This window comes from Acomys minous (assembly GCF_964271855.1).
Source record: "Acomys minous genome assembly, chromosome: 14".
NCBI lineage: Eukaryota > Metazoa > Chordata > Mammalia > Rodentia > Muridae > Acomys > Acomys minous.
Window position 1 is genome coordinate 96095415 of NC_140496.1, and position 15875 is coordinate 96111289.

Consider the following 15875-nt stretch of genomic DNA (forward strand, 5'->3'; position numbering starts at 1 on the left):
TTTATGTCAATAATTGCATCATATATAGACAATGATAGAAGAGAGCTAATGCTGGAGAGTGAAAATGGGTACCACAAAGTTAGAGAAAGATGAACTCAGGGATATACTCCTGTTTTATCTACTTCCATCCATGGTGGCAGGCATGTGTTCTTGGTAGCTTAGCCAAGTTCCCTTCCCTCTCATTCCCAGGACGTGGTGGTGGTTGGAGAGGAAAACTTCACCACCCCCTGTTACATTCAGTTGGATGCAGAGGCTTGCCATATCCTCACAGAGAACCTCAGTACCTTTGCCCTGGTTGGGCAGTCCACCAACAAGGCAGCTGCCAAGCGCCTGAAGTTGGCCATCTTTGGGCCACTCTGTTGTTCTTCCCTGGAGTACAGCATCAGAGTTTACTGCCTGGATGACACACAAGATGCCCTGAAGGTAAGTGCCTCCCACCTGTCCTGCCCTCTTCTCCTTCACCTGGAAGCTAAGGTTTGGAGAGAACTTACACACCTGGAGTGGTTCTGTGCAGGTGTGCAAACACATGCATTATGTCCCAGAGGAAGCAGTTACACAAATAGACGTATCTCAGAGGCCATGCTGATAGATAAGCTATTTTCCGTGTGCTGATTCCTCCCAAGGGCTACTTTTGTTTACCTTACTTGAGCTCTTTTAATGAAAAATGTAGAAGAATTTGGCAATGAAACCCATAGATGGTAAATAATTTGCTTCCATGTTTATCTCAGCTGCATTCTTCCTATAAAAGAAATTGGTGTAATTGCTCACAGTGTATGTTCCTCTTGTGTGCTACTTCATTTATATGCTTTCCCATTCTTTTTACGAGGGCTGTGAGGGGAGAGGGTTAGCATTTGACAACAGGCTGCTGCTTTGCAGAATAAATTAGCTTAATTCCTGGTGTGATTATTGCCATTCGTTTTATCCCATTTGAAACTTTAAGGGATATAATAAGTGCCTTTGAAGAAGTTATGATCTAGAAAGAGGAATAAAGGAAGTATGCCAGGATTGAGGAGATAAAGCCAGAATGGAATGAGATGCAGCGTTCTGTAAGAGTTCAGGAAGGGAAGCTACACAGGATTCTAAGAAAATCTGAGCAAGAGCTAACATTCGGGTCTTGTTGTAATAGAGGGTAAGGTTTTTAAGCATCTTTGATAGGAAAAAAAAATTCAAGATGTCTAGATAATCAGAACAGGATGAAAACACACAAAAGTGAACAGTAATTGATGCCATTATGCAGAGGTATACCAACCAGTAAGCTGAGTATAATAGCATCTTTGCGTAAGATGGATCTCAGCCATCAGAAAGAGTCAATGAAGTCTACAGAGGTTTAAACAGAAGCAAGGTGTGATTGGAAATATACATTAGACCCATGACTCTGACTTCAGTGGATAATGTCAGGTTAATAAGAAGATGTGGCAGAGCTAGGGTGATACAAAAAAATGAAAGGAAGGAAACAGGAATACAAGGTCCTGAGAAAATAGCCTGATGACTACCACTCAAGTAGTGTAATAGATGATCAAACTTCTCTCCCTAACAATGGCAAAGTCCAGGGTGCGTGGCTTTGCTGCTTTGTCAACTCAGGGTACTGTGACAAATACCATGGTCTAGGTGACCTAAATGTAGACATTAATTCCTCATCATGCTGGAGGCTGGAATCACAGTGTGAGGGTGTCATCAGGGTTGAGCTCTAGTAAGTACTTTCTCCAGTTTTAAAAGAGCCAGTCTCCTGCTGTGTCTTCATGGGGTAGAGAGATGGCTGGGAAGGTCTGTGGAGTCTTCTTTAATAATGCATCTATCTCATTCAGGAAAGCCTTACCCTCATCATCTAATTACCTTCCAAAGGTCCAATCTTTTAAAAGTCTGACTCTGTGGAGCAGGATTATCAGCTATTAATTTTGGATGACACAAACATTTGTGGGCAGTAGAGTTTTTACTCATGGACTAATGAGTTAGTGGTAGAAGCGTGGCATCCAAAGATATCCAAAGGACAATTAGATATATGTATGTGGCTTTATATCTATCTGACAGTCTCTGTTCCCTCCCTCTTTTCACCCTCCTTAGCTTTTGGTATCTGTCCATCAACATACAATACTCCATAAATATGTAGAATTATTACACGGGGCAGGAATTTTAAAATGACATATGCTTTTCAAATAATTATTTATGGGTTTTATTCTTCTGAACAGACAACAGATTCCAATGTTAGCCAAGGTTAAAAGGGAAAATACCTAAAGAGAACAGTGGAAAAATAAAAACAATGACTATTATTGAGTGCTTCTATATACCAGGCAAAATCCTACATATTTTTATTAACCCATTCAGTCTTTACCATGGCCCCATGAGGTATCATTATTTCTATTTGACGGATATGAACTCCAAAGATCAGGAGTGGCTCTAGGTCACACAGCAATGGTATAGATAAAGCAAGCCTCAAGTGTAGGAAGTTAAATACAGTTGGTCTAATGAACCAACTTGAATGAAAATCCAGACAGGGACTAAGGAGAGGCTGCCATGATATGGGAGTAGGAAGGCCAGAGAGCCAATGGAAATTAGAGTACCCAGGGGAGGAAAATGAGAGTGAAAAGAGCCAAGAAAGCCAAGGGAAGAACATTTTCTGGCTGTCAGGTTATTTCTTTCTGAAGTTTTTGTCCAGAGAATGATTTTTGGATTGTGAAAAATGGAGGTTAAAGATCAGGGCTCCTAGGAAGCAATCTCAGTGGATGGCAGTAAGGGACTTGTGGAGAAGCGAGCAGCCATAGGCAACTGGGCAGCTCTCATGGTGGATGTGGCCAGCAAAGTCTCCAGGGGAGAGGAAGGGACCTTGTTGATCACTACATGTCTTCCTCACGATTAAGCTGTTGGGCTTCCTGATGTAGAACTAAGTGAGGTAAATGTGGCTCTGTGTAGGGCTTCGGGCTCTTTCTTTTATTCTCCTTGCAGATGCACATGACACTTCTAAAAGTCACTGTCAGAATACGAATCATGCTAGGTTTAAATCCTTCTAGGGAAAAAAATTGTATTTGTTGGAGAACCACAGGGTCTGATTAAAGTGGATCTTCTGAACAATTCCATGGAAAACTATTGCAAGACGTGCACAGCCAGAGACATTAATGGGATCTGAAATATCTCAGCCATACAATTCCTGTTCTGACACAGCAATACTCCGGATCTCCTGACCTGCTTTCCCAGGAGACACACAAAGATCTGTGCAAAATGTAATGCTTTGCAAAAGCCACATTTGAGTATGTTAATTATGGAACAGGGGTGGAAATGGTCAATGCGAAGGGAAACCAGCAGATTGCTTTCAGCAGAGAAAACAGCCCAAGAGCAGAGTGTGTTATGGTCAGTGCTTTCCAGACAGACATTTATAAATTCTCAGCATCTGGGGATCCAGCACTTAGCTGGAAAGAAATGTAAATAATGGATGAGGCATCCTTGCACCTTTTGGCCTTTTAATAATGCAGGAATACCAAAATCCTGGTAATAAGTATACGGTCTACTCAACACTCCGAAGAGACAATTAGTTCAGTCATGTCTGTACTACCTCACCCACACTTGAATTGGAACCTGGAGGCTGATTAGCTCTAAAGAGCGTTCCAGTACCAAAAGCATACCTTCTTCGCACACCTCCTGCTGTTTCTCTCTGCTGATATGCTATCTCCATGCTCATTTGGTGGTCCTTCCATTTGCAAGCTCTTTTGCATCACCCTTTCCAGTCCTTCCTTCTCTCTTCCTTGGCTTCTCCTTCCTCAGTCTCTTTCTCACTTAGGTATTCTTTATCACATTACATGTAAAAAAAAATCTGCTGGGGTTTCCAAGTCTTGATCCAGGGTCCTTTCACAAGGACTGATAGCTACATTGGCTGGAATTGGAGTTACACCTCAATGTATATTGTACTGTCAGTTAAGGACTATTGTTTTTAATATGTTCACACATCATTTTGGGGAAACTTGATTCCATTAAGGACAAACATCTTGCATCCTCAAATCATCCATTGCCCCATTCCTTCACTTGCTCATCTTAGCCACTACTAGACCTTCCAGATGGCTCTTCATCCATCCCAGTATCCACAGTGAAGCCCCATCCTCTTAATTCACAAGACTGAGAGAAAAAAAAACTGTCCTCATTCTAACACTCCATAGCTGCTCCAGGACATCTTTCCATTTATGGGTTAGACCTCTCTCATGCTGTCTATTACCCACTGCATTTCCTTAAGTGCAGATCACTGCCCTATCAGCCCCAACAGGCCCTGCCTTGTGGTCTTTATTTCAACCTATTTCACTCCAAACATTCTCTCAAATTCAGTGTTACCCTCAGAATTGTTATAGATATAACTTTTTTTACTCTTCACTCTATTCACATCACCCATCCATCCATGCAGATGGGCTCATAATTTAGCCTTGGCAGTAACTTCTCCTATGTCAGGATCTCCAAGGAGAACATGTCTCCCAGTGTCATGGCTAAAAGCACATGAGCTTTTATCTCTGTCACCATGAAGCTGGCACTTGCTTTTAGAAGAAGCTTCCTCAATATTCCCTGGTCTCCTGACCCAAAAATCCCCTTCTACCTTTATCCATATCCAGATAGAACTCATGGCAAGCACACTCTTATGCTGAGCTGCAGCCAACTGCATGGATTCCTATCACCAATAATGTCTACACATTAACAAATTCTCTACCTTTTGTTCAGGCTCATTTCCCATTAGGTCCATCACAATCCCAAGATGACTAATCCAAATAGTGCCTGCTCCGCTTCCCTTGTCCTTTTATTGATCTCCTCTTAGCACATCGTATTTCACAGCACAGTTGTTTGGAACTTCTCCCATGTCTCCCATGTCCTTATCGCACCACAGCCATCCTCATGCCTACCAATGATCTCCCCTCTCCATGCATACGCCATCATCTCAACCTTTATACCTCCCTGTCTTTGACATGGTCTCTTCTCTCTAAATCTGGGCCCTGGGAGGAAGGAGGTCTGCTTCCTGGTTTATGCTTAAGGTTAACTTCCTTGGCAGTAACACTGGCAGCCCAGTGTTGTGTCTGCAAGGGCTTGACATTTTCATAAGGTTACAGATGGATGTAAGGAGTCTTTCTGGATTGTGAAAAGATAGAAATATGAGAATATGGTGGAGGTTCAGAGGAGTACTCAATTTCAATGGAGACAACTACTTAGTATATTCAGGCTATCATGTTTTCTAATAGCTTATAAATACCAAAATATTATTTATTATTTTTTATCAAATCTGGATATATTGGAAACATTTTTAAGCTGGTCATGGTGGTGCACACCCAAGGACTCAGGGCATCAGAGGCTGGTGGGTCGCTGTAAGTTTGCAGTCAGCATGGTCTACAAAGCAAGTCCTAGGCAGCCAAGGCTACACAGAGAACCCCTGTCCTGAAAAAAAATTTTTAATCTGGTTATATTATTATGTGTATGGCTGGAAAAGAGAAGGAGGCCTCTCTGTCAGTCAAGCTCAATAAGCCCCAATGGATTCTTTCATCTTTCTGCCTACTTCTTTGAGTTTGGCAGCTTTGGCAACAATTTTCCTGAATTTTGTTAAGCCCTGGAGCAAAAATGGTCACCTGAAACTTAAAAGCTGCACTTAGCAATTTGGAGGCACTGATGTAGAATCAGAATGCTGGCAGTGACTGCTGGGGTAAAAGTCAAGGGCGACAGAAGACAGCAGGAATCTTTTATATACTTTTCAGGACAGTTTCTCCCTGTGCACATGCATGAAGGACCAGTGGGAGCAAAGCTCAGGTTGAGTTCACACAAAGAGATAAAGATACTGAAAACTGAGAATAGTTTGGAATAAACCCAAATACAGAGGTCAAGTATATTAAAAAGATGGTGTTTGGACTATCAGTGAGTTTCCTTTATTCTCCTCTTCCTTGGGTGATTAAAGTAATAAAAATGATGTTTTCCTTTCATTATTTGCAAAGACTTAAATCCTAGTATAAATAGACTAGAAATTAACAGAGAACAAGGTTATATTTGGAATAAGTTTTAAAACACCCAATGAGAAAAATACATCTATGTAGAAATAAGTAATTTGTGCTCCACTATCAGAGATGTCTCTTTATAGTAAAGGCCCTCAATAAATACTGAAACTTAAAAGAAGTTATTTGCATCCACTCTATATGCATGGGGTTAATTGAGTTTCTGACAGATGGATTTGTGATCCAGACCAAATAATGGACATTACCACAATATGGTTTTCTCTTTGGACTCCCTAGGCACAGAGAAAACCCTCCCTTAGATGAATGTAGTTCTCAACTACCCTAATGTATGTTCCAGGAGAGTACAGTAACTCTGTAAAAGAGAGGGATGAGAAGAAAAGAACGAAACATTGAAAAGTAGAGAAAACAAAATGGTTTGGATGATGCTCAATTGCCAATTGTGTGATGCCCTCCTGGGATGTGCTTGCTAGGCAGCTTGTTAAAGGGGGCAGCTGGCTTTATTTTCATCTTGCCACCTGTTGCCAACCACGCTGTTGTTCATTTGCTACTGCCTCGTGGCAAGCAGCAGATGACTCCAAACTAACCTCACTTGTGTATGGAACTCTCAGAGTCCTGGTTGCTAACATTAATGTGTCCATGCATATGACACATATATTAGATAAAACCAAGAAAAATGTGCTAAAGGTTCCAGGGATTGTATCTACCTCCAGGATCCCTGGATGATTCAAGAATAAAGTTATTAAATCTGGCACAAAATAAAGACTAGATGCCATTAGTCATCCCTCCATGGCATCAAGTCTATTGTGGTGTTTGGAAGATGATAAGTCAAGAAAGATGTGAAATTTAATTGTCATCTAATTTCAGAATGTTTCCTCTTTGGTGGCAGTCTAGCTGGTCAGATGTTGTCAAGGGGATCTTTATGGTGTCTCAGAATTGATTTTCCCACTGTCTTCTTCTTGTGAGATTTGGACTTAGCCCTTATAAAGTAGAGAACCTGTTTGACATGTGGTCAATAGGTGTTATAACTATGGAAGGGAGATGGGACAGATGTTTTATTGTTGGATTTGAAGACAGAGGAAGGGAATCATGAGACAGGAAAGCAAGCAGACTGGAGAAACTAGGGAAGGAAAAGAGACTAAATTCCCCTCCCAACAAGTCTCCAGAAAGAAAAGCTGCCACATGCACCTTAATTGCAGATATTAAAGCTTGGTTTGGGCTGCTGGCCTATACAACACAAGACAGTAAGTTTGTATTGCCCTCAATTTATGGTAATTTCTTATGGAGTGCTCACATGGAATTTGAATAATAACATGTTAAGAGGTAAACAGAAATTCAACATGAACTCACAAGCAACAGAGTGATCTAAAAGTCCTGTTCCATGACACAATGTAAGATATGCTTGTTTTCATTAGAACACCCAAGGGAGACAAATGAAATGGCTGCTCTATTGAGAGGGATTCTTGGCACATTGCTTTAAAAACGTCACACACTTTCTTGACCGGGCAGGCTGAAAGTGGCAGCTCAGCTCATGCATCTGTGGCATCAGCAGCTGCTGGAACAGCAGGCAGAGCCCTGGAAATGAAGGGACTTGACGGGGAATGTTTACACATGGTCACTGGCATCTAGCCTTCTTATTATTAAGGATGAAGGCAAGCAGGCCCACTTGGGGGGAGGGCAGAGCACCCCAGTGTAAATACAGGAAGAGAAAGTAGCAGCATGAGGTGACACTGACCTGAGCACGTGGAAGAGGCTGACTGAAAGTCAGCTGTTCCTCATTGCCCAGCTCAGCAGCCGGAGGCCTGAAGACCTGAGGAGGAGGCAGCAGGCGCAGGGCTGAGAAGCTGCCTGCTGGAAAGCTGGCAGGGAACAGGAGAGAAGGACGGCTGCTCTTTTTGGCCTCTGCTTTAGTAGAGTGCAGGCACACTGCTGTGACAGGGGCAGCAGCAATAACCACAGTAGCAGAGAGAAGCTCTCATTCCCAAATGACCAGGGCAGGTTTCAACAGAGGAATAAAGACTGCATTAAAAACAAGGCAAGTTTCACTAAATCTGAAAGGCAGATGTGACTCTTTGTACAGACAGTCACCACAATCACCGAGGACTGGTCTGGGCCTTAATGTGCTTGGTGTGCTGAACACATACGTATTAGGTTGTTCTCAGGTACGAGTTCTGTAAGGATAATACCCAAGCAGTACCCTGGACTATGTCAGCACCATGGACAGAGCAAAGGGACTGTCCTGGGACAAAGCTGGCTGCTGTGGCCTTCTTTTCTTTAGGGCTCACTGGTTTCTCTACAGTGTCTCCTTCCACCCTCTAGTGATCCCGATACTGATGATCCAGCTCCTTGGCCGAAGTAGATGGAGCCCGTTCATGTTTCCACGTTTCTGTTGGAAATAGAGTACACAGTATTCTTTCTTTGAATTCGTTTTTAAGTACAGAAACAGTATCAACAATGAAACCAGACAAGTGAAACAAAATGGTGGTTTTGTCTCCTTCCTGCCCTCTCTTTAGCCATCAGTGAACTAAAAGAAACTGACGTTTAATCAGGAAGCCTAATTGTGAGAGACTGTCCCTGGAGGGACATTTGCCCATGGTTGGAAGGACCAATAGGAGACAAGGGGGTAGGGGGTACAGAGGTGGCTAATCACACATGGATTGATAGTCCTGATGAGTGAGAATTTCTGGTGGTATAGAAAGAACTCAAGAGTCATGATTTCCCAAGTATGCCTCCATTTCCCTTCCTCTGTCATGCCCAATGTGGAGATATCTTACAATAGGGGAGCCTGCGAGAGCTGCAAGCATACACCAGAGTTGCTTTATTTTTCCACATAGGCCTTTAAAGGAGCTTGGATTTATTATGCCTCTTAAGTGGCCCAGGCTAATGGCTAGGCCTGGGTAATGCCTTGGTTTAATTGGTTATTGTGGCAGCTGCTTATGTCTGCGGTGGAATTCCATGTTGCTGCCTTTGCTGCAATCTTTCATAGGCTTCTGGAATCAATTCAGCCCTCAGTCAGGTCTCTGCTGGAACCAGATGCTGCACCAAGGAGATGCCCAAGAGCCCAGGGACAGTTCCTGGTGACACTACTCTATGGTTCATGTACTTGTAGACATGGATGCTCCCATGGAGAAGTGGGATAGATATCTGCTGTCGATTACTCTTCAGTCACTCTTGAGGTTCTTTTTCAAAGTAAAACAAGGAGCAAAGACAGTTTATCAGGTCATCCCATAGGTTCAACCAGGACCCTAACCATAAAGTGAGACTGACTGCCAATAAGAAAGACAACCTCAACAAAAGAAGGTGACCTTTATATTTCTAAGTACAAACAACCTAGATGATCCTAATGTTTATTATGACATTTCTTTCCAAGGTCACGATATTTTGTTAAATCTTCCTAAATCTCTTGACCTTCAGTATATTTGGTTCTTATTCTCCATTAAGGTATATAAATAACCTGACCTTTGTGACTCAGAAAACAGTCTTTCAAGAACTGTTTTAGAATGGAGCTCATTTCAGCCTAGTTATAGGTTCACATTGTCTCTATACCATGCAGAACAGAAGTGGCAGCCGAAGCACACACTTTCTGACATAAGTCATATTTCACAGTGATGCTGAAATACTGTTTCCAAGAAGGCCAGGAAAGGAAAACATTTAGCTGTAAAGTCATGTTTCATTAATAAGTGTATCTGTTACTTTTGTTTCATCCTTGTATCCATATCACATATATTAACCAACATGATTTTGTGCAGGAAGAATCCAGAAAACCAAGTTGTTATGTAAAATTCATAGTGTATTTTTAAGTGTAAATGGCCATAGCATATCTCAGATTATAGCACTGAGCACTAACAACATGGAAACCAAGCCTGGTAGCATGTCCCATGGGTTGACCACTCTTTTGACACAAAACTTAGGGGTGGCATCCACTGAGCTTGATATGTCATTTTGATTCACAGGTGGATTTATATTTTTTAAATTCACTTTACATCCTACTTGTAGCCCCACCCTCCCTCCCTCTCTCATATATCCCCTCCTCTATTCCTCAGAGAAGGGAAGCCCCCCTTCCCATCCACCCCAGCTCATCAAGTCACATCAAAACTGAGTTCATCATCTTCCCCTGTGGCCTGGCAAGGCAGTCCTGCCAGAGGGAATTGATCAAAAAGCTGGCAACAGAGTTCATGTCAGAGAGATCCCCTGCTCCCATTACTAGAGAACCCATATGAAGCCTGAGCTGCCCTTTAGTGACATCTGTGTAGGGGACCTATATCCAACTCATTTGGTTGGTGCTTCTGTCTCAGCAAGCCTCTCTGGGTCCTGGTTCGTTGGCTCTGTTGGTCTTCTTGTGGAGTTCCTGTCACCCCCAGGTCCTTCTGCTCTTGCCTCTACTTTTCCACGAGATTCCTTATGCATTGCCCAATGCTTAGCTGTAAGTCTCAGCATCTGTTTTAAAGAGCTGTGTGAAGCCTCTCCGAGGACAACTCTGCCAGGCTTCTGCATGCAAGTATGGTGGAGTATCTTTAATAGTGTCAGGGGTTGGATTTCTTCCAGGGAGAGGGTTTGAGGTTGGGCCGCGTATTGGTTGGACATTCTGTCAATCTCTGCTCTATCTTTATTCATGAATATCTTGTAGGCAGGGTAAATTTTTGGGTTGAAGTTTTTGTGGGTGGGTTGGTGTTTTCTTCCATCTACTAGACACTTGTCTAGTTAGAGGGCGTCCTCTTCAATCTCTATGTCTTTGCTAGAGTCCACGTCATATTCTCTCAGGATCCTTACCTTGATTTAGGCTTCTAGCTTGTCAGAGATTTTAGCCATATAATACAGGATGAAACACTACAATGTACGGACCCAATGAAGCTAAGTAAAAAGGAAGACCCAAGGGAAGATGCTTAAATCTCAAGCAGAAGGTGAAATAGAATAGAAAGAGGTATGGATGAGGAAAGGAAACAAGGGAAAGGGAGTGAGTGCAGAAAGACACAATGATAGAGATCAGATCTCGGGAGAGTAGGGGCAGGAGGACAGAAGGCCTGTAGAGAAAAGAGCAAAGAGAAACTATGGGTTGGGTCAACTCTGTGATTTACATGCTTTTTATTGCCAAGGAGTGTTCCACTTGTTCATTAAAATACCTTCTGTTTGTGCTTGAGTATCTTTTGTGATTTCGTAGGGTTTTTGCTGTTGTTGTTGCTGCTGCTGGTGGTGGTGTTGTTTTGATTTGTTTTGGGTTTTGTGTTGGGTTGGGTTTGTTTGTTTGTTTGAGAAGGGATCTGACTATGTAGCTCTAGCTGGCCTTGAACTCACAAGATCCATCTGCTCTGCCTCCTGAGAGTGCTGAGATTAAAAGTATATGTCACCACATCCATCCACTGCTTTTTTCCAGTATCTTGTAATTTATTGTTTTTTTTCAAGTTAAATATCCTAATTGTAGTAACACTAGTCACTAATTTTCAGTTAAAATATGTTAAATTTGAGTAAAGATGTATATAGCTGAAGTATTTATTCTTGAGTTAGTTCCTCACCCAGACAGTGGTGCAAAGACAGCTGTTCACACCAACTGTCTCTAAGATAGAGGACAATTTCACACACCCTAGGCCCAGTGAATTATTGGTCAACAAAAGACAACATTAGCACTTCTATGTTTATTAATTTCAGCTTATAACTTTATTTTATAACATAATATATTGGTATATCGATGTGCTAATATGGGTTTATAATTTTTAAGGAAATTAGTATAAAATCCACAATCAGTTCTTTGAAGCTGTGAAATACAAATAGCCAAAAGATTATGACGTGTGTGTGTGTGTGTGTGTGTGTGTGTGTGTAATTACTGATTGTTTCATGGTTCTTTTTACTGTATGTACTTTATTGTATATATGTATAATAATAACAATGTGTATGTAAAAAATATTTAATTAAAAATGTGTTTAGAAGTTCACAATCAGTTTCAATTGGTAGATGATACAACCTTTTGTTCTACTGCTAAGACGTTGCAAGAGGTCATGTTCTAGTTCTGCACAGCAGCTTATTATGGGCCTCCTAGTTGATGGAGAAATGGACAACAAAATAATATGGAGAAAGTGTGTTCTGTGGCTACACTGCTACTAAATGGTAGTTTGGGATTCTCTCTCTCTCTCTCTCTCTCTCTCTCTCTCTCTCTCTCCCTCCCTCCCTCCCTCTCTCAAAAGGGCTCCCCCAAACCCTGCCCAAGACCTGCTCTTCAAGAGAGTGTACTCCCTAGCATGGCTTCTGAAAAACCAAATACTGAACCTTATTCTTGGACTGACTCCAACTCAGACTTTGGATTCAAAATTTCTTGACTTCAAGGTCATGATGAACAGGCAGCTAAGATTTGTCAGGTGGGCCATCCTGCCAAGAAAACTGATAATGATACAATGATACAGTGCTGTCTTCTGGCATTCTATGTTGATTGTAGGGATGGGGTATGCATTCTACATGGTTGGGTACAATTACCTCCCAGAATACAATGCATCTTCTTTCAGACATCCCAGGGAGATAATTTGGATGTAATGAAGATCTATAGTAATCAGATAATTACTATCGATTGCTCTTTAGATGTCTTGATGAGGTAATTAGGGCATACTGGAAAGAAGCTAGAACTGATTGATTGGCATGACTGTAATCTCAAAGATTTCTAATTATGTTTCTTTTCTTCTAATGGCTTATAAACAAACATCATTTTAGTTTAGAATTTGTCAGGTGCCAGGTTCACTGGGAACATCAGCTTTCTCTGTTATGCTAACTAGACACTGAACATGATCAACATAAGCTCATTATGTGTTCCTGCTGAAGCAGAAGCAACTGCAATTAACCCTCACATCTCTTCCCTGTTCCACAGGCTGACAGAGGATTCTTGTCAGGGAATGGGGTATGCAGTATATCAGGGAGAGTACACTGGGAGGGCATCTGTGTGTGACTGTAAGTCCTACTGGGATCTTGGGAGTCTGCTGAGGTAAGCACAGTGACATGGCATCTGTGTCAATATGGCTAGCTGGCTTCTTGGCTCCTGTCACAAGCAATAGCTACTCATCCTCAGCCATTGAAGAGAACAGGTCAATACCATCAGACATCTGGACCACACACTGCTCTGTGCCAGAGGGTTCTTGTCTCATGGCTTCCATTAGACACTAATTAGAGGACTCCCTATCTGAGACAATGTTCCCCATTATTCTAGTATTTCCCTATGCCTCAAAGGACCTTTTGGTGGTTGGTGACAGACACTAAGAACCCAGGCACCAGAATCACTGAGCTGTTTGCTTCTTATCCATGATGTTCAGTAGTGACTAGATGGTCACAGTGTGGCTCAGTATTCACTCAACAAATCCAAAGCACAGGCATCTCTGGGTATCTAGCAACATGGACCCAACTTGTGCACTGTGGTTCCTCTGAATTTCACACCTTAGGTGTTCCTAAGTGCATGTAGAAGACATTCTGAATTAATGTATACTGGATATTTCTTTATTTGTTGAAATATCACCACAATAGACAACCATATTGTACTTTATGTTATTTACAGAGATCATTTTTTTTTCTGGATCCCCACTTTTAAAAGATCGTAAATTAAATGATTGATTTTTTTAATCATTAAAACCTTGGTGGCATGAGAGGCGTGACATACAAGGGTGGTCCATTTGTGCATTGATATTGATAACTTACAGTGCACTGCTGTTTGGATAATTTCAGCTGTAGTTGGAAATGCTTCATTAAGTCCCATTAAGTAGCTTGAGGAATGGAAGTGGATTAAGCCTTTGTCTTATTGTTACATCTTTATACTGTAAATAAAGGCTGGGGTGGAAATTCACCTAGAATTTTTGAGAGATGGAGCATTCTTTTTTAAACTTTAATCTGGGCAACTGGTTCAGAAACTGTTGTATAAAAAAGAATCTTTATTATCTATATCCATAGGTTTATCTCCAATAGGATATATATATATCCTCTTTTAGGCTCAGTTGGTAAAGTTCTGGCCATGAAATCCAAGAATCCATGTTACAAAAAAATGTTGATGGCACATGCTTGTAATTCGAAAACCAGGGAGACAGAAAGGTCGACATCTGAGGTATCCTGACCAGCCTATTTGAAGAGGTCAAGGCCGGTGAGCAACTGTCTCTGAATAAAGGTGGATGCTGACCCATGTCCAGTTCCCCCTTGGCGTAGCCAGGCCCATTGTGCACTGCACTAGACTGGAGGGATGGAAGCTTAGGCAGGCACCAGTCAGTGCAATACAGGATCTTGGTCGCAGTGAGTGCTCAGGTAATTGACACATTGGAAACAGCTTTAGAAAACTAGTTGTTTTGTTTGTTTGTGTGTTTGTGTGTGTGTGTGTGTGTGTGTGTGTGTGTGTGTGTGTGTGTGTGTGTGTGTTGAGGGTGTACTTATGCCCCTGGAGAGGTGGCCAGGGTCTCCGGGGCAAGGTTTGTGTTGCCTTCTACCATTGGCCAGGGCTAGGGTGTTGGAAGATGCTTCATCTACCTACTCAGGGACTGTAGAGAGAGGAGACTTACAAGGTCAAACAAGGAGTGAAGTCTGATAATTGTTAGGGTAATAAATCTTTACTAGGGTTGATGATGGGGGAGCTGGCTTTATGGCTCCAGGTTGGGAGGGGAGGTAGCAAATGCCTGCTGTCCTCATATCTGGGGTTGAAGGTCCCTGGACCCTTCCTCTGTAGTCCTGGGCCGTTACAGTCCCACAGGTGGCCATGAAATGAATGCCCTCATGGTCTGCCTTTGTGTATTGTACATGGGAATGTTCTAGTAACTGTGACAGGTACTTCATAACTTTTCTCAAAGAGACTGGACTAATTGCCTAAAGCATTCCACGTTTCTTGTTGGTTGGTTCTCAAAGAGACTGGACTAATTGCCTAAAGCATTCCACGTTTCTTGTTGGTTGGTTGGTTGCCTTTTAATTGTCAGGCATTCCTCTCAAATTTCAATGGAAATATACTTTATTTGTTTATACCAATATTTTTCTTGTATTGGTATCTCTTCCCATTCCCAATGCCAGTCTCTTGTTCTTGTCACCTACAAAAAACAAAGTGCTAACTTTTCTCCCATGTGGTGTGGTACAAATGCCACAGGCTGCTTGTCAGTAGGGGGTTTGTCCCATGCAAGTTGGTCAGGATTTCATAGTGAGGGTCTCAGACCCACTGGTGGAAGTATTCATGACATTGGCTAAGTACAGTACTCTATCCATCAGACATAGTAAAGAAACTTATTCACTTGAAGGGAGGTCTGATGGAAATTAGGCCAGTCCACCAATAATATGCCTTGGTTTGGAATGTGTCATTGTAGGAAGTTCTACAACTGGAGAGGCAAATGGGAGGACAACTCCTGGAAGAACCCAAGGCTCTTCATTTTAAAGGCAGCATCCACAACCTGCGCCTGTCAATTCATGACATTGCCCATTCTCTCTGGAAAAGCAAATTGCTGGCTAAGTATCAGGTGAGTCTGCCAAGAATTACCAACTGCTTGGAGACAGATGACTGAGATTTAATGGACATAGATGGCTCCTTTCTTGGAGACATCTCTAATGTCTTCTATGCCAACACTTATTTCTCCAAAACAGTGTGGGACCCGAGTTTTTAAAAATGCCCAATAAGCATATTTAAAGGAATATTTTTAAAGTACTATTTTTATGATAGCTGTAATGTTACTTCAGCTTTAGAAGGTAGTTTTCAACATTCACTACATTACCAGGAACAACCTCATATGCATCCAAAAGATGAAATACACCATTACCTGATTTGATATGCACTGGGCTTCCATCTTGCTTGTTAGCACAGCACTCACATTTTACAGGAACCAGAGTTTGGTCACATGGTATGTCAGTGAATGGCACACTGTCACTTACCGGTGCTGGATTTGGCACCAGAACCTCAGCCTAAACACCATGTTCTTCCATGAATTCTTTCTT

The 15875-nt window shown here is 42.0% G+C and overlaps 1 protein-coding gene across 2 annotated transcripts in view; it reads left to right on the plus strand.

Moving 5' to 3' along the window:
• The window catches only part of UNC5C (unc-5 netrin receptor C), a 344814-nt gene that overhangs the window by 312685 nt on the left and 16254 nt on the right, over positions 1-15875 (plus strand). For both annotated transcript variants that reach the window (XM_084756065.1, XM_084756066.1), the window contains 2 exons: positions 190-423; positions 15254-15403. In XM_084756065.1, coding sequence (XP_084612191.1) covers positions 190-423; positions 15254-15403 — 384 coding nt within the window. The remainder of the gene's footprint in view (positions 1-189; positions 424-15253; positions 15404-15875) is intronic.